Source organism: Oncorhynchus clarkii, chromosome 14, assembly GCF_045791955.1.
Source record: "Oncorhynchus clarkii lewisi isolate Uvic-CL-2024 chromosome 14, UVic_Ocla_1.0, whole genome shotgun sequence".
NCBI classification, from domain to species: domain Eukaryota; kingdom Metazoa; phylum Chordata; class Actinopteri; order Salmoniformes; family Salmonidae; genus Oncorhynchus; species Oncorhynchus clarkii.
Genome location: NC_092160.1, coordinates 17,791,425 through 17,817,500, shown reverse-complemented (window position 1 = coordinate 17,817,500; position 26,076 = coordinate 17,791,425). Strand labels below are relative to the sequence as shown.

The 26,076-nt window shown below is 48.5% G+C and overlaps 1 protein-coding gene across 17 annotated transcripts in view; it reads right to left on the bottom strand.

Moving 5' to 3' along the window:
* LOC139366366 (rap guanine nucleotide exchange factor 2-like) overlaps positions 1-26,076 on the bottom strand; it is a 149,774-nt gene that overhangs the window by 48,339 nt on the left and 75,359 nt on the right. For 13 of the 17 annotated variants that reach the window (XM_071103760.1, XM_071103764.1, XM_071103762.1 and 10 more), the window contains 3 exons: positions 25,589-25,664; positions 20,898-21,065; positions 15,572-15,589 (listed from right to left, as the gene is read on the bottom strand). In XM_071103760.1, coding sequence (XP_070959861.1) covers positions 15,572-15,589; positions 20,898-21,065; positions 25,589-25,664 — 262 coding nt within the window. Of the gene's footprint in view, positions 1-7,949; positions 8,185-15,571; positions 15,590-20,897; positions 21,066-25,588; positions 25,665-26,076 lie in introns of those variants that run through there. The other 4 variants (XM_071103773.1, XM_071103759.1, XM_071103771.1 and 1 more) reach the window with 2 other exon arrangements.

Sequence of the window (26,076 nt, the reverse complement as noted above, 5' to 3'; positions counted from 1 at the left end):
ACATTGAGATTTTCCAAGGCAAGAAACTCTGAGCACAGCCCAAACCAGACATCTTGCACAGGCTTCTGATTAAATCAAACTTTCATAGAACAAGAGCAATTTCAATGAGTCTCTCTTGTTCAGATATCGGTAAGTGGACTGGAGGCAGGGCAGGAAAGGGATAATGAATAGGGTTGTTTGTGTCGTCCGTTTCGGGAAAGTACCTGCGTAATTGTGCACCCAACTCACTTAGGTGCTTCGCTATATCACATTTGACATTGTCCGTAAGCTTAAGTTCATTTTAAATATCATTCAATGATGGAAAGACCTGTGTGTTGTCCTTGTTAAAACCTCTTAAAACTCTTAAGGACCAGACCATTTTTTTCAATTTCCACCTAAAATGACAAACCCAAATCTAACTGTCTGTAGCTCAGGACCTGAAGGATACGCATATTCCTGATACAACTTGAAAGGAAGCACTTTGAAGTTTGTGGAAATGTGAAAGGAATGTAGGAGAATATAACACATTAGATCTGGTAAAAGATAATACAAAGGAAAAAAACATGCATTTTTTATGTATTTGTTTGTACCATCATCTTTGAAATGCCAGAGAAAAGCCACAATGTATTATTCTGGCTCAGGCGCAATTTAGATTTTGGCCACTAGATCAGGGCGTCGCAGCCAGAAAGAAAATGTGAGAAGCAGAAACGAACTGGAGAATAGTATTGCTCAAGATACTAGGCCTATACTCCTAAACATGCTCTTCACCACCACCAAGTACATGTGAGCAGGTAAACAGTCATGAAACATTAAAAGTATCATCCAACATTAAGTTTCCCCCCAAATTAATGTTTGAATTTAAATAAGCACTATGTTGCTGATGGATGATGAGGAAACACCTTCGATAAGAGACATTCTTGGGGTCTCACATGGTTAACAAATGGAATAAATTGGATGTGGAATACATTTGGAGGTTAATTTGATACTAAATCAGTTTGGCTCGACATGTCCCTTGATTCGAGTTTATAGTAAAACTCAGACTCCATGTGGAGGGGGTAGAGAGAGGCTGAGGGGTAGAGAGAGGAGGAGGGGTAGAGAGAGGAGGAGGGGAAGAGAGAGGAGGAGGGGTAGAGAGAGGAGGAGGGGTAGAGAGAGGCTGGGGGGGTAGAGAGAGGCTGAGGGGTAGAGAGAGGCTGAGGGATAGAGAGAGGCTGAGGGATAGAGAGAGGCTGAGGGATAGAGAGAGGCTGAGGGATAGAGAGAGGCTGAGGGGTAGAGAGAGGCTGAGGGGTAGAGAGAGGCTGAGGGGTAGAGAGAGGCTGAGGGGTAGAGAGAGGCTGAGGGGTAGAGAGAGGCTGAGGGGTAGAGAGAGGCTGAGGGGTAGAGAGAGGCTGAGGAGGAGGGGTAGAGAGAGGCTGAGGAGGAGGGGTAGAGAGAGGCTGAGGAGGAGAGGGTAGAGAGGGGCTGAGGAGGAGGGGTAGAGAGAGGCTGAGGAGGAGGGGTAGAGAGAGACTGAGGAGGAGAGGGTAGAGAGAGACTGAGGAGGAGAGGGTAGAGAGAGGCTGAGGAGGGGTAGAGAGAGGCTGAGGAGGGGTAGAGAGAGGCTGAGGAGGAGGGGTAGAGAGAGGCTGAGGAGGAGGGGTAGAGAGAGGCTGAGGAGTAGAGGTAGAGAGAGGCTGAGGAGTAGAGAGAGGAGGAGGAGTAGAGAGAGGCTGAGGAGGAGGGGTGAGGAGGAGGGGTAGAGAGAGGACTGAGGAGGGGTAGAGAGAGGTAGAGAGAGGCTGAGGAGTAGGGTAGAGAGAGGCTGAGAGGCTGAGGAGGGGTAGAGAGAGGTGGAGGAGGAGGAGGGGTAGAGAGAGGTGGAGGAGGAGGAGGGGTAGAGAGGAGAGGGTAGAGAGAGCTAGAGAGAGACTGAGGAGGAGGGGTAGAGAGGACTGAGGAGGAGAGGGTAGAGAGAGGCTGAGGAGGGGTAGAGAGAGGCTGAGGAGGGGTAGAGAGAGGCTGAGGAGGGGTAGAGAGAGGCTGAGGAGGGGTAGAGAGAGGCTGAGGAGGGGTAGAGAGAGGCTGAGGAGGGGGAGAGAGGCTGAGGAGGGGTAGAGAGGCTGAGGAGGAGGAGGAGGAGGTGAGGAGTAGAGAGGCTGAGGAGGGGTGAGGAGGAGAGAGAGGCTAGAGAGAGGAGGAGGAGGGGTAGAGAGAGGCTAGAGAGAGGCTGAGGAGGGGTAGAGAGAGGCTGAGGAGGAGAGGGTAGAGAGAGGCTGAGGAGGAGGCTAGGGGAGAGAGGCTGAGGAGGAGAGAGGCTAGAGAGGCTGAGGAGGGGTAGAGAGAGGCTGAGGAGGGGTAGAGAGAGGCTGAGGAGGGGTAGAGAGAGGCTGAGGAGGGGTAGAGAGAGGCTGAGGAGGGGTAGAGAGAGGCTGAGGAGGGGTAGAGAGAGGCTGAGGAGGGGTAGAGAGAGGCTGAGGAGGGGTAGAGAGAGGCTGAGGAGGGGTAGAGAGAGGCTGAGGAGGGGTAGAGAGAGGCTAGAGAGAGGAGGGGTAGAGAGAGGCTGAGGAGGGGTAGAGAGAGGCTGAGGAGGGGTAGAGAGAGGCTGAGGAGGGGTAGAGAGAGGCTGAGGAGGGGTAGAGAGGAGGGGTGAGGAGGGGTAGGAGGGGAGAGAGAGGCTGAGGAGGGGTAGAGAGAGGCTGAGGAGGGGTAGAGAGAGGGAGGAGGGGTAGAGAGAGGAGGAGGGGTAGAGGGAGGAGGAGGGGTAGAGGAGGAGGAGGGGTAGAGAGAGGAGGAGGAGGAGGAGGAGGGGTAGAGAGAGAGGAGGACGAGGAAGGGTAGAGAGAGAAGGAGGAGGAGGAGGGGTAGAGAGAGGAGGAGGAGGAAGGGTAGAGAGAGAAGGAGGAGGACGGGTAGAGAGAGAAGGAGGAGGAAGGGTAGAGAGAGAAGGAGGAGGCTGAGGAGGAGAAGGGTAGAGAGAGGCTGAGGAGGAGGGGTAGAGAGAGGGAGGAGAGGGGGGGTAGAGAGAGGCTGAGGAGGGGTAGAGAGAGGCTGAGGAGGAGGGGTAGAGAGAGGCTGAGGGGGAGGGGTAGAGAGAGGCTGAGGGGGAGGGGTAGAGAGAGGCTGAGGGGGAGGGGTAGAGAGAGGCTGAGGGGGAGGGGTAGAGAGAGGCTGAGGAGGGGTAGAGAGAGGCTGAGGAGGGGTAGAGAGAGGCTGAGGAGGGGTAGAGAGAGGCTGAGGAGGGGTAGAGAGAGGCTGAGGAGGGGTAGAGAGAGGCTAAGGAGGGGTAGAGAGAGGCTAAGGAGGGGTAGAGAGAGGAGGAGGGGTAGAGAGAGGAGGAGGAGGAAGGGTAGAGAGAGGAGGAGGAGGAAGGGTAGAGAGAGGAGGAGGAAGGGTAGAGAGAGGCTGAGGAGGAGAGGGTAGAGAGAGGCTGAGGAGGAGAGGGTAGTATAAATTTATAAATGTTTTAATTAGGAACCATCACAGAATTGTAGATTAGGCATATTATGAGTAGTAGTAGAGAGCACACCAGGTCAAGGAATTTAAATAGTTGGTGTAGCACTTCGAAACAGTGACAAGTTATTCAACAGACTGAAAGCCAAACCAACAGCCTAAATTGGTCTTGTCAATCAAAGCAGAGGCTGTGGTGTGCATGTGTGTATGCATGCATGCGTGCGTGTGTATACACGCAAGTGTGTGTGTGTGTGTGGCCCACACCCCCAATACATTCACACCCAAAATACCATTGTGAATGGGATGTCATTACAGTGTATCAAAGATGGCCGTCTCATTTCATTAACTGGCTCAGTGCACAGAACCAAATGATTCACCAGGTGGGCTAGAGCCATTAGTGGACCCTGAATGGTGTTACAATGAAGATCTTATACAATTGCAGTCTGCAATGAACAAACTGAATGACATTCCCTGGCACTATGTATTTAGTGGAAATATCGTTTTACATGACTGGACACTGAATTGATACACATTAACTACAACTGCAGTCTGTATTGGACATCACTGATATTTAATGGCACTATAGAACATGGGGCAACGTTATTGTATTTTCATTTCATGAAGACAAAAATCGATGCTGCCGATAAACCGGGGCACAGCGTTATTGTTCTATTTGAAATCAACGCTACCTACAGACTAGCCTGAGATGGACTGCATTTGAATGTGTGGTGGAGCAGATTGCCGATTCCACCCTGATGTGGACTTGCATGGTGGATAAACAGAAGAAAGAAGCGATTAGGGCCGGGATGATCACAGTACCGCGAAACCCGTTAGTATCGTGGCAAGGACACAAACCACAAACTAAAGTGGATTTAACTTCTTTAGGAAAACCGCCCAAATGTTGGAAACAAACATCATTATGTTGTCATCCACAATACTGTACATACAGCAGGTTTTTATTAAATACCAAAGAGTGAGCTGCTTCGTGCTTTCATTTTAGCCATGGAATGTATACGGCGATACTGGTATCACGGCCCAAGCAGCGATGGGAGCTTCATCAATATTGGAGTGTGTGTTTACCAGACGTTGGGAGTAGTACACACATGGTTGATAGCCACGTGTCAATAGCAATATCCTGGCTGTATCCCTACCCACCCTCAACCTGGGTGGCCCTCCTCCTCTCCTCCAACCCCCCACTGCTGTCCCTTCTATGCCTTCTCAACCCCACTCGCTCTCCTTCTCTCCTAATTGAGGTCATCGTCTATCCATCCGTCAGTCAGTCAGTCATTCAAGGCAGCACACAACTCATTCCAGGAGCATGGGGGTTAAATGGCCTTCTGTTCATTGGCCAGTTCGGAGAAAATGGATGCTAAAAAAAAAAACATCCGCAAACAACGACAAAAAAGCATCCAAAAACACACAATTCACCTATATGTAGGCCCCGTGTGACCCTCCCTTCTGATCTAGATATTCTGGGAACAAATCTAAATAATGAAATCAGCTTTCCGGGGCAGAGCCCGAAATATTTACAATCAGATGGTCATGAGGGGATTAAAGCAGGAGCATCATCTAACACTAGAGCCACAACACTGCAATCATTTGTGCCTTCCATGGTGAGCAGATGTGGAGCTCGCTCCTCAAATGATACTGTAGATCTAATGACCTAGATAGCCGCACTGGCGGCTGCCCCGTGGATGTGGACGGAAGTGCTGGGCTGGCCGCGACTCAACCCAATTATAAAGTACAGGGTGGACCGTGAAACGAGGTCTGGGACTGTCGGACTTGGGTGAACTAGCTGGGGAGGCTATTCCTTCAACCTGGAGACTGTATAGAGGCTGAACCAAGGTAGATAAGGTAGAAAGATTGTGATGTTAGAGGACCACATACGGCGGGCGCTATTCCCAGAGTTCCCCCTAGCCAAAGACCTTGGCGGTGGGGGGCTTCTCGCTTTCATGAGCTGGGCGGGTCAAGAGACGAAAGCCGTTTGCGCTAGGTGTCCGATTAAAACAGGACGGATATTCTCTCTGCCGAGGCTTACCTCACCCTACCTTGTGATACTACTCTACTCCACACAGCCGGAGCCCATTGACTGACACACAACATGGCTGGCATGGCACAGAGATATGAGAGAGAGATAGAAACAGTCTTACCAACCAACACACCTATTATAATGTAACTTTGCTGCTGACAATCACCTACTACTCATATTGCAATCCAAAATCTATAAAAACTGGGGCTTTTAAATGGACAGGAATTATACTGAACAAAAATATAAGTAGCACCATTCAAGAATTCCAAAGATTTTACTGAGTTACAGCTCATATGAGAAAATCAGTTGATTTAAATAAATTCATGAGGCCCTAATCTATGGATTTCACGACTGGGAATACAGATATGCATCTGTTGGTCACTGTTACCTTAAACGAAAAGGGCCTCACAATGTGTCTAAGGATCTTGTTACTGTATTTCTGTGCATTCAAATTTCCATCGATAAAATGCAATTGTGTTCGTTGTCCGTAGCTTATGCCTGCCCATACCATAACCCCACCGCCACCATGGGGCACTCTGTTCACAATGTTGACATCAGCAAACCGCACACCCACATGAAGCCATGTACTGCCAAATTCTCTAAAATGATGTTGAGGCGGTTTATGTTATTCTCTGGCAACAGCTGGGGTGGACATTCCTGCAGTCAGCATGCCAATTCCACGCTCCCTCAAAACTTGAGACATTGGTGGCATTGTGTTGTGTGACAAAAATGCACATTTTAGAGAGGCATTTTATTGTTCCCAGTACAAGGGGCAACTGTAATGATCATGCTGTTTAATCAGGTTCTTGATATGCCACACCTGTCAGGTGAATGGATTATTTTGGCAAAGGAGAAATGCTCACTAACAGGGACGTAAACAAATTTGTGCACAACATTTCAGAGAAATAAGCTTTTTGTGCATATGGAACATTTCTGGGATCTTTTATTTCAGCTCATGAAACATGGGACCAACACTTCACATGTGTTTATCTAATTGTTCATTGTATATTACAGAGAGACCGGTAGCGAGAGAGACCGGTAGCGAGAGAGACCGGTAGCGAGAGAGACCGGTAGCGAGAGAGACCGGTAGCGAGAGAGACCGGTAGCGAGAGAGACCGTGACAGAGGGAGAGAGAGAGAGAGAGACAGAAAGAGAGAAGCAAATAGATGCACTAACTCATAATAGCCATGCTACTATGACAACCACCTACTCTCACTAAATAGACATGCAATTTCCACATATTAGTCATGGACATGATGTCACTGCTCCAGAAAGATGATACTCTTATGTTTGTAGTCTCCCACTGTTTCGCTAATTAATATGTGCATTATATTAATATTACAAACTAGCCTACTTCTTGCTGCTGAGGAGGAGATAAAGGGAGGGGGAGAGAGGAGAGAGAGAGAGAAAGAGGAGAGAGAGAGTAAGAGAGAAAGAGGAGAGACAGTGAGAGAGGGGTAGAGAGAGACCGGTAGAGAGCGAGAGAGACAGCAGTAGAGAGAGACAGAGAAACAGAAAGAGAGAAGCAAATAGATGCACTAACTCATAATAGCCATGCTACTATGACAACCACCTACTCTCACTAAATAGACATGCTATTTCCACATATTAGTCATGGACATGATGTCACTGCTCCAGAAAGATGATACTCTTATGTTTGTAGTCTCCCACTGTTTTGCTAATTAATATGTGCATTATATTAATATTATAAACTAGCCTACTTCTTGCTTGCTGAGGAGATGGAGGGAGGTGAGAGAAAGAAAGAGGGTAGCGAGGAAGAAAGAGGGTAGAGAGAGAGAAGGTTAAATCTGCTTGCCTGATTGATGTAACTTACCCTCCCCAATCCGTCCATCTCTGTGATGTACAGCTAGGCAGGAGGCCTCAGAGTGTTGATTGATGCCAGCGGTTGCTGACAGCTGATCAATTCACCTACAGCTCAAGTGCAGATCGCTCAGTAGCCTACAAATGTCTCCCTGATCGCTGTCTTGAGTTTGGCTGTCACTACTAGCACCATGGACAGCAGCCCACACGAAGGCTGCCCCATCAACCTGCACATCACAACACACTCAACCTTGCAAAAACGAATCTACGATACCTGTAGGCTACTGCATTTGCACAAGACATTGGCTAATCTTTTTTTTTCCTAGGGGCACATCATGCAGAAAGGATCAAATACTTTGATTGCATCTAAGTGCATCATCAAAATTCATGAGGAACACAGACACTCTGGAGTCACGGTCGTAAACATTCCACCCTGCCTTGCAACGAGAGACTGACAGCGAGCACATGGCCATGGTGCCTAGCCTACACCAATACGGCCTCTAAATAAAGGTTGTGATTCAATGTGTCCAGGCTCCGGTCTTGTGCTGGGTTAAAGTGGGCTGGGCCCTGCATATTCATTCATCTTGGCACGGCTCAAAAGAAACCTGATGCGCAGCCATTATAGGGTACGTAATCATATCCAGAGAGTGGGTCATAGAGCAAAATAAATGCGCACGTCGATACTTACCAGGTTTTTATCTTGCTGGCTCGGGACTCCATGGCTGGCGGATGCTGCTAATGGTTTCATAATGACACAATATATGCTGGGCTAAAATGTAACATTTTTTATCCAGCCATCTATACCGCAGCGCGCGTCTCCCCCATCTTCCTCCCCTCTCGGCTATCCACCGGGCTTCTCGCTCTCTGGGAAGAGAGGGGGTGGCGCTCAGGGAGTATCCGCCGAAGCTGGCCACGGCTTCAGACGCACCAGCAGCCCTGTATCGGGGGTTAACTCAGCCTGCACAGCCCCCCGCTATGGTCTGCCAACGCAAGGATGCAAAAAAAAGGAAAGAGAGTGAAAGATCTGACCACCCAAGAGGATGCTGGTCGTGCCTTCTTTCTTTTGATACTGATGCCAACTAGGTAGATTCCTCCTCCAATGAGCTCTCTAAAGCCGGAAAAAAAGAAGAAAAAAAATGGCTGACAGCACTTTCACTCACGTTCGCTCCCTCATCCTACCTCTCATTTTCTCCCTCCCCTCCCTGCTCTGCTCTCTGTCGATGGTAGGCTGGCTGTACACACACACACGCACGTCCACTGGCTGTACACACCCACGCGCACGCACCGACTCGCTCACTAGGCTTTACGCACCATTAGATTAGTCTGAAATCTAGGAGCCACCGCCTCCGTGATGCTTTGTTAACACTACTCCTGGTTCATTTGTCGACCAAAGCAGGGGGACGTGTATGTGTCAGTGTGTGTATTAGGGAGGGGTGACCGGGCGATTGAATAGGAACCTCCCTCACTGAGGCTGAGAGAGCAGCCGCTGGTGCCTGCTGTTCTACACCCACAGTCTACACAGCTTAAAAGGAGGAGAGAGGGATAGAGAAACAGAAGAGGAGAGACTGAGGGAGGGGTGGATGTAGGGAGAGGAATGAGGATGAATAGGCTAACGAGAAACAGATAATAAACAGAGAAAATAGGCAGGGAAGATAGATGCAAAGGAGAGCAACACACAGAAATCAAAAGGGGTCAATGGAGAGAGGGAGAGAGAGAGGAGCCCAGAGAGAGTAATGCCATTATCACTCTCACTTCAGCAGTCAACCAAGGCTGCAGCCAGTTGGCATGGCAACGGAACCAGGGAAAGCCATTTCCTGGGCAGATAGAGAGGAGAGGAAAGGAGGGCCCTATTCAGACAGCAGGTAATAAAACAAGAGGAATATGGATTTGGAGACAAATGGTGTTGCTTTGAATCGCTTTAAATCAGTATGACAATTTGAATCAGTATGACAATGTCACCCGGAGTATAGTAACCACGGCAACTGAGCATGACCTGCCCCCGCGGGCCGTTTGTTGGTTGCTGTGGTGACAGAAGCACAGGGACGACAACATTTAGGGAGTGTGTGAGAGTGAGAAGGGGGCACACATTTGTGTCAGAGAGAGTAGCAGTCTGGTCACAGACCCCCCCCATTACATTACATTACAGACAGGGCTGTGGTATCACATTGCAGGCAGGGCTGTGGTAACACATTGCAGGCAGGGCTGTGGTACCACATTGCAGGCAGGGCTGTGGTAACACATTGCAGGCAGGGCTGTGGTAACACATTGCAGGCAGGGCTGTGGTAACACATTGCAGGCAGGGCTGTGGTAACACATTGCAGGCAGGGCTGTGGTATCACATTGCAGGCAGGGCTGTGGTATCACATTGCAGGCAGGGCTGTGGTATCACATTGCAGGCAGGGCTGTGGTATCACATTGCAGGCAGGGCTGTGGTATCACATTGCAGGCAGGGCTGTGGTATCACATTGCAGGCAGGGCTGTGGTATCACATTGCAGGCAGGGCTGTGGTATCACATTGCAGGCAGGGCTGTGGTATCACATTGCAGGCAGGGCTGTGGTATCACATTGCAGGCAGGGCTGTGGTATCACATTGCAGGCAGGGCTGTGGTATCACATTGCAGGCAGGGCTGTGGTATCACATTGCAGGCAGGGCTGTGGTATCACATTGCAGGCAGGGCTGTGGTATCACATTGCAGGCAGGGCTGTGGTAACACATTGCAGGCAGGGCTGTGGTATCACATTGCAGGCAGGACTGATAGAGCCATCAAATGACCACACATGTGTGGTATGCCTGGTGTGTGTGTATATACTGTATGCATGCACGTACAGTATGTGCATGGAGTGTATAACTGTGTGTCCAGGATACACCCATACTACTAGGAAGGCTACTGGTTATTGGAAACACAAAAGCCCCAGTCAAATATGAGGCCAGTAGGCCAGGCTTGCTGACGGAGACTGAGATGTGAGAAGAACAGTGCTTTAAATGATAAGGCACAGGGAACAATGGCTTAAAGGGTATTTCAAGGCCACGTCCCAATGTGTGTATTCCCTACATAGTCTGTATAGTCCCTGGTCAAATGTAGAACACTATATAGGGAATAGGGTTGCAGCTGAGCTGATATTTTCAAACTGCCAATCTGGGCAAATAGGAAAACCCAGCGGTGTTCCTACAATGACAGTCAAAACAAAAGCGCTTTCTTACAAAATATGTGTTGCCACCGTGCTGCCTTTCTTCAACATCAGATTTCCTTCCATTAGCAAGTGATCTATGGTGGTTCTTGTTATTGCAGGGTTGGATAGGAAAACAAATTCGGATCAAAACTATATATAGCAAACAGACACATATACAGTATGTCCATATATGGCTCTGATGCAGATCAATCTAGGGTCAACAGAATAGTAAACGCTACATTTGCATGTTGAGTGTATTGAGTCGTTCTGGAAAGGGCTATTTGTTCACGCACACACTGTATAGTTATTACATTAAGAGAATACGTTGAAAGCAGGGGTGGTATGTATTAATGGCCGGCCTCTGGCCAACCAATAGGACATGAATCTCGTCACCCTCTCCAGCCCCCACGCGATGACGTCATGCATCGACAAGCTCAGGTGCTTTCTTCTGGTGCTGATGGCTCGATCATTAGCGTTGTTGGCAACAATCACCAGGGGCGTCATTATATCATTACATCACTGCGGTGGGGATCGAGTCTGGGGACAAGAGCCAGACACTCTCGGTCACCCTTTAATGGATCCCTTTAATTGCATCCTATTCCATACATAGTGCACAAGCTACTTTTGACCACTACTACTTTTAGTGCACTATGTAGGGAACAGGGTGCCATTTGGGATGTAGTCTATGGGGTTGACATTCTGCTGAACAATCTCAATCTAAATACAAAGGAAAGGCAGGGGCGCATTGCATGTAGTTGATTGTGACACTGATGTGACAGTGCTAATGGAGCGTAACATTAATGCAGTCACAGATTCAGTTGAGGGGGGCGGTGAGCCTTTCGACGTCAGCCATTTCTAATGTTCTCTGCTAACCACTATGGCTATAAGTATGTTCCATGCATTATGGGCTTGGATCACGTGATGCTGTTTGCCTGCTGATGCATAGCATTTGGGTCGTAAAAAGCTCATTACCACGGTAAGGAAGACAAAAGCACACAGACACTCTCATACAGTATGTACAGAGACATGCTGTAGGGGGACAAGCTTTTTTTTCCCCCCTTAATGTGACTTTTTCCAGTTGAAGCATTTACAGTCAGTTGTATCATTAACAATGTGCACACTGACAAACATTTTGGGAAAAGTAGCCTTTATTTTTTTTCTCTTCATGACGAGTAAAAGTGTTTCAGACTTTAACTTCCCCATTCAGACAGTACAGTAGCTGGTCATACTACCAGTACAAAGACGAGTCTCCTCAGCTAAAAACCCTCCTTTCTATCCAGTCAACATCTTTTCTGCAAGTCAAGTACCAGTCAAAGCCAGTACAGACACTGCCAGATAAACACTAAAAATACACATTTCAAAAGGTTAACCAATGCAAATGCTCTTATCACTGAATAACATTGGCTACTTAAGAAATAGAGAAATAGCATATAAAAGACTAGATCTGTTACGGCTGGCTTTAAATCTAAAGGCTTCACTTGACTGTAGTTTTGCAAATGGTTGATTATTCCAACTAATATAAAACCTTGCTAATAACCGGTTAGCATCCGTCAAACTAACAAAAGCAGCTAGAACGGATGCTACCACACTGCCAGTATCGATCTTGACGTTGCAATTTCTACAGTACATTATGCATGCTACCTTAGCTAATTAGCATGCATGAGAAACAGGCTTGAGCCTTGTTAAATAGCAGACTGTGCATATCAATAAGGGGCCAGGCCTGTGACTTACAGAAAAAAAAATAATAATACACTGCTACCGTCTGCTCCTCTAGGATTGACTTCCTGTCAGAGAACACAAGAGGCTCATGCCACTTTCCTGACTACTGTTCCCACGCCACCAGTGCCAGTTTAAGAGGTGTCAGGGTATTGTACTGCTGTTGGCACGCGTTGGCAGGTGTTGGCACGGGCTCCGTTTCCTTTTCTGGGCAGGAAGTGGAGAGGATTTCCTAGCCGAACACGGAAAGGAGTGGCCCACTAGGATATGAGGGGAGGGGAGGGCGAGGAAGAGGCTTTTGAAACAATAGTCCAAGACTCCTCCCAAGATGTAGGGCAAGTTAGCAGGAGAAAAACCATTCAGAAGGATAGGAGTAGACACCCCTGTCTTTACTAAGATGTGTGTTAGGAACACACTAACGTGTTCGGACATTGAACATCTGTTCACTCAGTCCGCAAAATTGATGAGAATTGTGCAAATAAGACCAACGGTGACTTGTGTTTAACCCTACATATTAACAGTGCTTGGTGAAGACCACCAAATATTAGGAAAGGGGGATACCTAGTGAGTTGTACAACTGAATGCCTTCAACTGAAATGTGTCTTCCGCATTTAACCCAACCCCTCTGACTCAGACCAACAGTGACTTGTGTTTAACCCTACAAATGAACAGGGCTTGGTAAAGACCCCCAAATACTATACTCCACCATTAGATCAGCAACCTACCGAGAGACTACATGCGATTGAGCAAGGAGATGAAGAGTATCGAGACAGTTCCAAATCGGGTTAAAGGATTACTATGGAAGGTCACCAACTATGACTTGATAACACTCTTTCACCAACTATCTTAAAGTAAGCCAGGCACCATGTCTCCCACACCTTCCCACAGTCTCCCTGAGAGGAAACGGGAATATGAAAAAGAGAAGAGGGAAAGCATACACACTGTCCCAGCCAGGCATACCCTGCTTGTGACAACAGGACAGCCATGATGTCATTGTCCAATGTTGACAGAGACGGGGACAGTGAGAGAGATTAGATGGCCTGATATCACCCCCACTAGAGCCCATTTCCCTCCACATGCCTACGTTTCTTTCTACTGATCTTCAAATGTCTAAGTATAGTAAAGAAAAAGAAGATAAAATGAGAGAAGGAAAAAAGAAAAGGTTTTCCTCTGGTTAGTCCCTGGTCAGTCATTAGTAGTCCTTGGATCTGTCTATCACTTGTCAGTCCCTGGTTGGTCATTACAGTAGTCCATGGATCCGTCTCTGTGATAGTGTAAATCCTTTAAACCTGAGGCTCTTGTGTCCGTGCAGCAGCTGAACCTAGGTACAGAACAGAACTTCAAAAAAGACAGCTCTAAAAATAGGACCCCTGCTTTTCCACGGGCACGTCTGTCTAACAGGTCAGTCTCACTCCTCTCTTTCGTTTTGAGCCTGGCTCACCTAGCTCCTATTCTTAACCCTCTCGAATCCGCAGGCAGCATCCTGGAGCCAAATTGGAATATGGGGATATTGGAGTATCGGAATATGTGATAGACAAAATATCTGCGGATACTATATTTAAGGAGTGATACTCAATCTAAAGCAATAGTCAACTTATAGGGCTAACACAAAAACACTGTTCTTCACAAAAGCATTGTTCTGCAAGAATGGATAGTCTTCTAGGCTATTCAACTCATGACTTGGGTTCATGTACGTAATCAACACAGCAACGTTTGTAGCGGTATTTATTAGAGAGGGGTAAAGAATGATTTTGTTTGGGCGCCAGGCAGGTATTAACCATGCCGAAAGGAAAAGAGTAGAATAGAGAGACTACAACTACCAGACCCACACACATCAGCAGAAGAGACTGCCTAGAGTGTAGCCTGTTTACCAGATAGCCAGTGGAGAGAAAAAATAATATACACCATATAAAACCCACATCACAGGGGTAACGCCAACAAGAATACCTCATACAATAATAATAATACTAATAATGGCAGAGCAATTTAACAGCAACTTCATACAAGAAAGAACCCAGTCATCAACAGAGGATTTGCAATAATATGTATTATCGTCCAGTGGGGGGGGGGGGGGGGGGGGGGGTGTTCATAGACACAACAAAGGCCTTAAAAATGTCCACAATCTTCACGGCCACATGTCATTAGTACACCTCAATACAGTTCACATAACAATACACAACTTGCAAGCAACCTCCCTTTTAACTAAAATGTCCAAATACTTCTGGCACGGCAATAATAGTCCAGCTCTAATGAACTTCAATGGGAAGTGCATTGGAAAAATAGAGAGTCTGTTGCAGGGTAAAGCACTAGAACGATAGAGGGAAGAGAAAAAGAGAAAGAGAAGACGAGAGATCTTAGCTGTGGTCTTCAGGCGTGCAGGTGTACTGTCTGACTGTCCGATGGTTTGTTGGTTTGTATGTTAAAGCTTCGCAACAATGTTGCTACTAATCCATGCGATCCATAACGGGCGAGGTCCCAAACGAAAACAACCACGACCTAGAGCGATTACACCGACGATTGAGTTAAATACTTTATAAACTACACACGCTGAAAACAAACAACACTACTGCAGCACAGCACACACAATCAAACTGTCGCGCCACCAAAGAGCCCCTCCCCAAAGAGCTGAACGAGCTCTCTTTATTTCCTCCTTCCTTACTGCTCATGCGCTCTTAAAGTGGCAGCGCACGGTGAAGGCTCCGTGCAGATTTCGCCACACGTTCACACAACAATTAGAACTGTTCAGACAGTGCACTAGAAAATATAGATTTTGTCAAAGTGGGGGGGGGGGGGGGGGGGGGGGGGGGGTTCTTGTTGTTCTCCAAACCCACTAATGACGTTGTTCAGCGGATGTGATTAGGCGTTACGCGATTACCTGTAGCCTACGTGACCAAATTCCATGTATGCTTTACATCTCTAACTCAGGGTTCCCAAACGTTCACTTAGGCCCTCCTTCCAGCATTGGGGAACATCTCTATTCATGTTGCCATGTCTAACGTGTATTCATGTGATATTCGAGTGACTTGAACGTTACTACAACATCTATGGGCTAAAATAACATTAGCTGACATGGGCTTGTTGATCTGGACATTTCTGACAAGTTATAACTGAACTGAACTGAACATATTTACATTTGCTGTCCATATCAGGATAGTCGAGTCATTTTCAGATGTGACATTGTGAATCTCTATACAACCACAATAGCTTTTCAATTCATGCCCCAATAATATAGCCAAAGGTAAAAGTAGTTTTTAGCACAATGCATTTGACTGTTAGGGGTAAAGGGTAAAAACACCTTTATCATTTCAGACACCATCAAATGAAAGGTCTGTCTGTCTATAATAAAAGGTAAAAGTACCTACAGTCATGAGTGAGACAGACAGACACCCACCCTCACCCACACTGTGTTAACAGATACAGTACCTGAGCTTTACTGCATTCCTGGGAGCATTCAGGATGAAATGAAAAGCATGAAAAGAAGAAGCAGAGGAAGATGAGTGTTATCAAACATGCCACATGTCACTCAGGGATGAAGAGAGAGAATTAGACCTGAAGCTTCAGCAGCTGCAATGAGCGGCTGTTAAAAAGCCTTACTCTGCACCAGTTGGGCAGGGCAGGGCTAGAAATACACAAACATGTACATTATTCATTGAGCCAAACACTCCCATCCTCCTTTTCCTGTTTCACATGACAACTGAGGAGCTAGCTGAAGTAACTCTTTCACTGGTTGGGCATAATAGAGACCGTATACACCAAGACTAACTCAGCCTCACACAAACACACACACACACACACACACACACACACACACACACAAAAAGAAGCAAAAAAGCCCTTATTGCGTTCAGCGAGTGCCCATATTGTGAGACAAAATGGTTTCTGGAATCATTAAAAGCAATAACTTTGGTCAACTCTGGGGAGTTTACATTTTATATAGAAACAATTAACACCAATCACGGACGCAAATTAGCACATGGTTGGTTGGATACTAAGATGGAGGTGGGAGGGGAGGTTGAACTGAGGGGCATTGATTCGATGAGGCTGCCGCCGGCCACGTGCGTTGCACCATGGTAATTAGGGAACAGCTGCTCGGGGCCTCGGCAAGAACCTGGCGGCCACTGGGCAGACCCCGAAAAAAGAGATTACTCATCCGTTCTAGTGGCAATGGAAAGATAGAGTGACGAAGAAACATTTAGAGAAAGAGAGAAACACCATCACAGATAAAACTTCCATCCAAATGCCTCCCGTGTGGCACAGTGGTCTAAGGCACTGCATCACAGTGCTAGCTGTGCCACTAGAGATTCTGGGTTTGAGTCCAGGCTCTGTTGCAGCCGCCCGCGACCGGGAGACCAATAGAGCAGCGCACAATTAGCCCAGCGTCGTCCGGGTTAGGGGAGAGTTTGTCCTTGTCCCATTGCGCACTAGTGACTCCTGTGGCGGGCCGGGAGCAGTGCACTCTGAAACGATCGCCAGGTGCACAGTGTTTCCTCCTACACATTGGTGCAGCTGGATTCAAGGTTAAGTGGGCATTGTGTCAAGACACAGTGCTGCTTGGTTGGGTTGTGTTTCGGAGGGAGGACGCACGGCTCTCAACCTTAGCCTGTCGCGAGTCGGTACGGGAGTTGAGTCGATGAGACAACACTAACTACCAATTGGATACCACAGAATTTGGGAGAAAAAAAAAGGGTAAAAGTAACAACAAAAAACCATCTAACCATACTGTTGACAGACTCATTAAAATGGACATGAATTACATCATATCATGACAGAGAAATAGGATAAAGAGAGCCAGATTGAATAGGAATTGACCATTCTGAGGACAGAACAAAGGGGTCCGTCTGTAGCCGACCTCGTCTGAGCGCGTGCGTGCAGCGTGTGATGCATTCTAAGATATCACAGTTTGCCTAACCCACAATGGACAACCATTTTTAAGGATGTTTTACTGCATCTTCATTTGGAACTTGTCCTTTATCATGGCTAGTGTTTCAGTAGCTACTAGCCTTTGCCTCATGTCACTGCCAGGATTCTAGGCTTTTAATTTGGAACATTTTTGCTTTCTGGGATTTCGGAGGTAAAATAAATGTCTGCAAGTGGTAACAATCCTTTATTTACTCAGCTACTTGCCCTTGGGAGCGTCTTTTTCAAGGGAAGACCAGGACATTGGGCTACACACAGAACCAGAAGTCCCAAGGAGACCACCAGTGCTAGGTTAGTACGCCATTACCAATATCCCAGTTACAATTTTGTAGGACATAGTAGATGTTGGTCACATCCCATCACATCCACTGTTGGGGGAACAAAGGCTTGGCACTCTCTTTGCCTGGAGGGCCATCAATTGTGATGGACCACACTGAGGGAATGCCCATACTTAAGAGGATCCTATATATTGCACATGATAAGCTAATTCCTATCAACCATAGATGGCAATATGGATATACTTAAGAAGAACATTTGAAAGTAGGGATAGAGCAGATTGATTAGGAAAGACAGATACCTTAAATGAAAGGCCCCTTGTATTAAAGGGGATATAAAATGACAAAACGACAAAATAAAATGTCCTTACAATAGACAAGACCAATGTCCCCGTAATACACACACTGTCTACCAAGTCAGATTTTAAGGGCCTTAAAGGTGAGTGAATTCTCACACTCACACTCATTCACTCAGCATTTTCCACCTCTAAATGCACCTTAGGGTTTGGGAGGAAAATCAAGTCTCATCTGAAGTTAGTCCCTCTGCACTACTGTGCTTAAAGCGCACTCCACCAATGGCCATTTGGGACTACTTGCTACCATGGCACCTAAGTATTCTTCCCAAAGTCTCTGAGGAGAACTAGAATTTTGTGACAGGGGACGTCAGGCCATAAGAAATGGAGGAATGGACTGAAATAGGGCAGAACTGGGGCTTAGGGAAAATAACAACATGGGCCAAGGGATGTGTTCACATCATTAGTGAACATTTAGTGCACTTCCATGGGTTCCCATGAATAGCAATATGGGGTGCGTTCACATAATTGTTATGTATATACAGAGTGCAAAAAACATTAAGAACACCTTACCTTGTAGAGTCCACACCACACCACCTGATATTGAGTTGTACCCCCTTTTCAGAACAGCCTCAATTCCTTGGGGCATGGACTCTACAAGGTGTCCAAAGCATTCCACAGGGATGCTGGCTCATGTCGACTCCAATGCTTCCCACAGTTGTGTCAAGTTGGCTGGATGTCCTGGATTATTTTTGATACAGATGGGAAACTGTCGACCAGCAGCTTTCCAGTTCTTGACACAAATCGGTGAGCCTGGCAACTACTACCATACCCCGTTCAACAGGCACTTTAAATATTTAGTCTTGCCCATTCACCCTTTGAATGACACACAATCCATGTCTCAAGGCTTAAAAATCCTTGTGGTTGTAACAAGTGACATCAATAAGGGATCATAGCTTTCACCTGGTCAGTCTGTCAAGGAAAGAGCAGGTGTTCCTAATGTTTTCTAAGTGAACACTTCATTGTAGTTAATATGGGTTCCCCTGAACAGGGCACACTTTAGGACCCCTCTCAGGCACTGCTGTGGCCACCTCAGTGGACTGTGGACTGTTCCATTGGAAAATAAGAGACTCTCCGTCTCCACACATGCTGCAATTTTAGAATGTGGGGGGTGGGCAGCTATGGGACCACATGATGAAAAGGGCCCCTGTTCCGTTCTCCACATTGACTGCTCTTTTCTCCCTTCACTCTCTTCCCTCCTTTCCAGTCCTCCTCCTGCTGATTTCCCTGGAGAAACTAACTGGTTCTACAATAACCATCCACATCAACTCCTGGTGGGTGACTCAATACAGTGTGTCCCTTCAACTACATGCAGGGAACTCCTTGAGCTATACTGCGTAGAATCACAGCCAACCTGACAGACGGCGTAGACTAACAGCCACCCTGACAGACAGTGTAGAATAACAACCACCCTGACAGACAACCACCCTGACAGACAACCACCCTGACAGACAACCACCCTGACAGACATCGTAGAATAACAACCACCCTGACAGACAACCACCCTGACAGACAGCGTAGAATAACACCCACCCTGACAGACAACCACCCTGACAGACAGCATAGAATAACAACCACCCTGACCGACAGCGTAGACTAACACCCACCCTGACAGACAGTGTAGAATAACAACCACCCTGACAGACAACCACCCTGACCTGACAGACAACCACCCTGACAGACAACCACCCTGACAGACAACCACCCTGACAGACAACCACCCTGACAGACATCGTAGAATAACAACCACCCTGACAGACAACCACCCTGACAGACAGCGTAGAATAACACCCACCCTGATAGACAACCACCCTGACCGACAGCGTAGAACAACAACCACCCTGACCGACAGCGTAGAATAACAACCACCCTGACAGACAACCACCCTGACAGACAACCACCCTGACAGACAGCGTAGAATAACAACCACCCTGACAGACAACCACCCTGACAGACAACCACCCTGACAGACAACCACCCTGACAGACAGCGTAGAATAACAACCACCCTGACAGACAACCACCCTGACAGACAGCGTAGAATAACAACCACTGACACAGACTTGAACAATAAGGGATACAGTAAATATGCACTTGGGGTTATGGCGTGAAGGAGACATGCACATTGAGTAAAGGGAATGGGTATAGGGTAAAGGGGGTGTTGCAAAGGGACACAAGTTGTAGAGAGAAAGGGTCTAAAGATGACGACCCAGGAGGTTACAGCCTTTATAAGGTCTAACCGTGAGGGTGCAGATAAAAGGTATATAAGGTGGCCTACAGCAAAAAGGTGCACAGCATGGAAAGATGCGTTTTGAGAACAGGTAGCCAGGAGGGTAGAATTACAATACCAGGGTGAAACAAGGCACAGCAAGCCTACAGCAAACACAATACATTGACAACAACATAACTAACTACAGACCTCAGCAAAGCAGTAACAAGGGTGGACACATACCAGGCTATAAGGATCTAACTAGTAGGCTACACCGACCAGGCTATACGGTACTAACTAGTAGGCTACAGAGACTAGGCTATAAGGTACTAACTAGTAGGCAACACCGACCAGGCTATAAGGTACTAACTAGTAGGCTACGGAGACCAGGCTATAAGGAACTAACTAGTAGGCTACACATACCAGGCTATAAGGAACTAACTAGTAGGCTACACATACCAGGCTATAAGGAACTAACTAGTAGGCTACACATACCAGGCTATAAGGAACTAACTAGTAGGCTACACAGACCAGGCTATAAGGTACTAACTAGTAGGCTACACCGACCAGGATATAAGGTACTAACTAGTAGGCTACAGAGACCAGGCTATAAGGTACTAACTAGTAGGCTACAGCGACCAGGCTATAAGGTACTAACTAGTAGGCTACAGAGACCAGGCTATAAGGTACTAACTAGTAGGCTACAGAGACCAGGCTATAAGGTACTAACTAGTAGACTACAGAGACCAGGCTATAAGGTACTAACTAGTAGGCTACAAGATACATACTAGTATGCTACAAGGTACAAACTAGTAGGTTACAAGGTACAAACTAGTAGGTTACACAAGTTAGCGTCTAACCAGCTAAGGCAACACAGAAACTCAAACTACACAAACTGGACTTGCCATCTTCGCGCCACATGCATGTCCAGCAACACACAACACCCTAGTTGCTAACTAAGACAGAGGAAGAGCCGGATAGCTAAACGTGACTCACCGTGTGATATCCCCTGACTATGGGTGGCTTGCCGGTGGGGTACGGGTCCACTGTGTCAATGATGGTCTGCCGCTCGCCTTTCTGGTTGATCTTGCGGAACCTGCGGCGGGACTGACGATGTGATGCTTGCCTCTGGAAGTACTCCTCATTTTCCTCCATATAGTCCACCTGGGGAAACAGGGTAGGAGGAAATAAAGGAGTGACTGGCTCTTCTTTTCCTTGCCCCCTCCCTCCCCTCTCACTGCGTAAAAATAGCAACGTTTGTGGGCTGCGCCTCAACACTCCTCTCCGACATCAACGGGAGCATTCACAACTCCAGGAGAAGGGGGAAAAAGAGAGAAGGATATGTGTGAGAGCGAGAGAGAGGTACAGAAAGAATGAGCAAGGGAAGGGTGTGAACGAAAGAAGACAAACAGAGGAATAGATCAAGAGGGATGGAGGGGGAGAGAGAAAATAAACAGAGAGAGATACCTTGCCCTGATGTGATTCAGATTGACTCAATCTCATTCAGTGCCAGTCAGCCAGTCAGTGCCAGTCAGCCAACCAGTATCAGTCAGCCAACCAGTATCAGTCTCAGTCTCAGCCAACCAGTATCAGTCTCAGTCTCAGCCAACCAGTATCAGTCTCAGCCAACCAGTATCAGTCTCAGTATCAGTCAACCAGTATCAGTCTCAGCCAACCAGTATCAGTCTCAGTATCAGTCAACCAGTATCAGTCTCAGCGTCAGCCAGCGTCAGTCAGCCAGTCAGCCAGCCAGTCAGCCAGCCAGCGTCAGCCAGCCAGCGTCAGCCACACTGCGTCAGCCAGTCAGCGTCAGCCAGCCAGCGTCAGCCAGCCAGCGTCAGCCAGCCAGCGTCAGCCAGCCAGTCAGCGCCAGCCAGCCAGTCAGCGTCAGCCAGCCAGTCAGCGTCAGCCAGCGTCAGCCAGCGCCAGCCAGTCAGTGTCAGCCAGCCAGTCAGTGTCAGCCAGCCAGCGTCAGCCAGCCAGTCAGCGTCAGCCAGCCAGTCAGCGTCAGCCAGCCAGTCAGCGTCAGCCAGCCAGTCAGCTTCAGCCAGCTAGCGTCAGCCAGCCAGTCAGCTTCAGCCAGCGTATCAGTAAGTGTCATCCAGTCAGCCAGCCAGCCAGCGTCAGCCAGCCAGTCAGCAAGTGTCATCCAGTCAGCCAGCCAGTCAGTGTCAGCCAGCCAGCCAGTCAGTCAGTGTCCGCCAGCGTCAGCCAGTCAGCTTCAGCCAGCGTATCAGTAAGTGTCAGCCAGCCAGTCAGCCAGCCAGCGTCAGCCAGCCAGTCAGCAAGCCAGTCAGCAAGTGTCATCCAGTCAGCCAGCCAGCCAGCGTCAGCCAGCCAGTCAGCGTCAGCCAGCTAGTGTCAGCCAGCGTTAGCCAGTCAGTGCGTGTCAGCCAGCGTTAGCCAGTCAGTGCGTGTCAGCCAGCCAGCCAGCGTTAGCCAGTCAGTGCGTGTCAGCCAGCCAGCGTTAGCCAGTCAGTGCGTGTCAGCCAGCCAGCCAGCGTTAGCCAGTCAGTGCGTGTCAGCCAGCCAGCCAGTCAGTGCGTGTCAGCCAGCCAGCCAGTCAGTGCGTGTCAGCCAGCCAGCCAGTCAGTGCGTGTCAGCCAGCCAGCCAGTCAGTGCGTGTCAGCCAGCCAGCCAGTCAGTGCGTGTCAGCCAGCCAGCCAGTCAGTGCGTGTCAGCCAGCCAGCCAGTCAGTGCGTGTCAGGCCGCCAGTGTCAGCCAGCCCGCCAGTGTCAGCCAGCCCGCCAGTGTCAGCCAGCCCGCCAGTGTCAGCCAGCCCGCCAGTGTCAGCCAGCCAGTGTCAGCCAGCCAGTGTCAGCCAGCCAGTGTCAGCCAGCCAGTGTCAGCCAGTCAGTAAGCATCAGCGAGCGACAGCCAGCCAGCGACCGAGCGTCAGCCAGCCAGCGACCGAGCGTCAGCCAGCCAGCGACCGAGCGTCAGCCAGCCAGCGACCGAGCGTCAGCCAGCCAGCGAGCGAGCGTCAGCCAGCCAAGTCAGTGTCAGCCAGCCAAGTCAGTGTCAGCCAGCCAAGTCAGTGTCAGCCAGCCAAGTCAGTGACAGCCAGCCAAGTCAGTGACAGCCAGCCAGTAAGCCAGTGTTAGCCAGCGTCAGCCAGCCAGCCAGCGTCAGCCAGTCAATCAGCGTCAGCCAGCCAGTAAGCCAGTGTTAGCCGGCGTCAGCCAGCCAGCCAGCGTCAGCCAGTCAATCAGCGTCAGCCAGCATCACCCAAGCCAGCGTACCAGCCAGCCAGCCCGTCCGTATCGGCCAGCCAGCCAGCCCGTCCGTATCGGCCAGCCAGCCAGCCCGTCCGTATCGGCCAGCCAGCCAGCCCGTCCGTATCGGCCAGCCAGCCAGCCCGTCCGTATTGGCCAGCCAGCCAGCCAGCCCGTCCGTATCGGCCAGCCAGCCAGACCGTCCGTATCGGCCAGCCAGCCAGACCGTCCGTATCGGCCAGCCAGCCAGACCGTCCGTCCGTATCATCCAGCCAGCCAGTCCGTATCATCCAGCCAGCCAGCCAGCCAGCCAGTCAGTCCGTATCAGCCAGCCAGCCAGCCAGTCAGTCCGTATCAGCCAGCCAGCCAGTCCGTACCAGCCAGTCAGTCTGTATCAGCCAGTCAGTCCGTATCAGCCAGCCAGCCAGTCAGTCAGTCCGTATCAGCCAGCCAGCCAGTCCATATCAGCCAGCCAGCCAGTCCATATCAGCCAGCCAGCCAGTCCATATCAGCCAGCCAGCCAGTCCATATCAGCCAGCCAGCCAGTCCATATCAGCCAGCCAGCCAGTCCATATCAGCCAGCCAGCCAGTCCATATCAGCCAGCCAGCCAGTCCATATCAGCCAGCCAGCCAGTCCATATCAGCCAGCCAGCCAGTCCATATCAGCCAGCCAGCCAGTCCATATCAGCCAGCCAGCCAGCGTCAGCCATCCAGCCAGCGTCAGTCAGCCAGCATCAGCCAGCCAGCATCAGCCAGCGTGTCAGTGGCAACCAGCCAGCCAGCGTCAACCAGTCAGTCAGTGTCCAGTCAGACAGTCAGAGTCAGCCTAACCCCCCCCCCACGTACACCCCCCCCCCCACTCGGCGTCCGTCAGCTGCTGCCCTCCCTCCCTCCCGATCACACTGTCTCCCTGGCTCTGCTCTGGCTGTCTAGCACCTTCCAGAGTCACAGCCCCGTGAAATGGCACATAAGGGATAATGGCAAAACTGGCCTGGTAAATGATGAATACAACTTGTGCTTGAGGAGAAAGAAAGCTACTTTCGTGAGGCATGGGCTATTGGAAGACAGAAAGACATGTACAAAATACTGCAGCAAAACATATTTTCTCTGATCACGAAAAGCATTTTACAACTTGATACTTAACAGTCGTGTGCAGCAGCCTGGTGACATATGCCTGGTGTTAGAATAGCACATTTAAGGCCTTTACAGTTGGCACACTGTCCTCCATTGCCAGCTTCTTTACTGCGGTTTCACATTTCATAGCACTTAGCCTTTGGGATTACACATCAAATCTCTCTGCCTCCCTCTGCCATACCAACTGCTGCTATGGCAACAGCAGGGGAGCTGTGGTGGATGACAGTTGTGTATGAGAGAGGAGAAATAACAAGAGTAAGTGCATGTGATGTGTATCAGTTTGTGTATGTGTGTATTGATTTGGTTTGAGTGTGTGCGTGCGTGCGTACGAGTATCGGTTCGATTTGCGTGTGAGAGCCGCTGGTGCCTCGGTATCATAGCACTCCAACGCCATTCTCCCAGTAATTCTAGGGAGCTTGTTGCGCCCATAATAGCCGAGGACCATGCCAGGAAGGGGTAATGATCAACAGCAGGACAGAGAGAAGGCTATTAGAAGAGCTGGAGCTTAGCTGATGGAGATATATTTAACAAAAAGGCACCACCTATATGAATATTATCATAGAAATCCATAGGACACTGATTACTAGGAAGATATCTTAGTTGCAACCATGCTGTATGGGAGATGCTGGTTAACACATAGGTTAAGTATGACTGCTCCGTTCAAACGGAGCAATAGGAGACGTGTGTGTGATTAAATTGGTGTCAAATTGTAGTCTGTGTGTGTGCTCGATTATGTGTGTGCGCATGATTGTGTGTGGTGTGTGCCTGCACACGTCAGAGAGAAAATAACGGGTGGGCTTTCATATCTTTAAAGATCTAGCACACTTCGGAGGCCTACTGTTCGACCGCAGATTGCATTGTCCCAGTAAAGCTGGATCGATTGGTTTTCAACGTCGCTTTTTATAAAAGGTCTGTGTCAAGTGGGTCAAACGTTACATCACAGACTGTAGCCTTCGACTGAAGAGTGAAAAATAACTGGAAATAACTGCGACACATATATATATTCATCACATATAAGTATGTGAGTGAGCAGTGAACAAGAAAACTGCTGCACGTACTATAGCTGAAGCCATGTCAACAGAAGCACTAGCATTACTTGTAGTTGATATTACGCCGCAACAAAAATTAAATATAAAACTTACATTGTGGGCGCATCATCTAAATTAGATGGGGTGTAAAAGTCCTCATTAAACATGTTAGGTCGTTGCTAAGTCACGTCCCCATAAGCCCTACGTCGCCTTTATAAACCCCCGTCCCAATACATTAGTGTATGAAGCGGTGTGCTGTTGCCTGATGTGGCGTCACTGTGGTAAAGTTGGAAACGCTGGCGGGACTCACCACAATCATCTCCGAAGGTTCCAGAACGATGCACTCACATCCACGTCTCAGGCTCCCTGCAGAACGCTTCCCAAAACTGGTGAGAGAACAAATGACAGAGAAAAAAAGAAGAGTTTAGGGAAAACTACTTTTAATACATTTTGCTTGGCATCGGTGGGATTCAATCTGGAATTTATGTTATTCCTGTTCAAACGATAGACAAACATTCCTCCTTGAACAGCGTATAAGTACGCATTTCACAGTAAGGTCTACATGTGACAAATACAATTCGATTTGAAGTTGGATAAGTAAAAATACAATTCAAGTGGACAATTCCTGGATGAAGAATGAAGACTGCAAGAGTTGTATGATGCATTCAGTCCCCAAACTGAAACTGAAATCAACACCAAAATGTGTGTTGATGGGACTCCCGGAGTCACATATCAGTACATATCATTTTTTGTTTATGTTGTGTAAATTCCCCCAGTGTACATACATATACAAAAGTA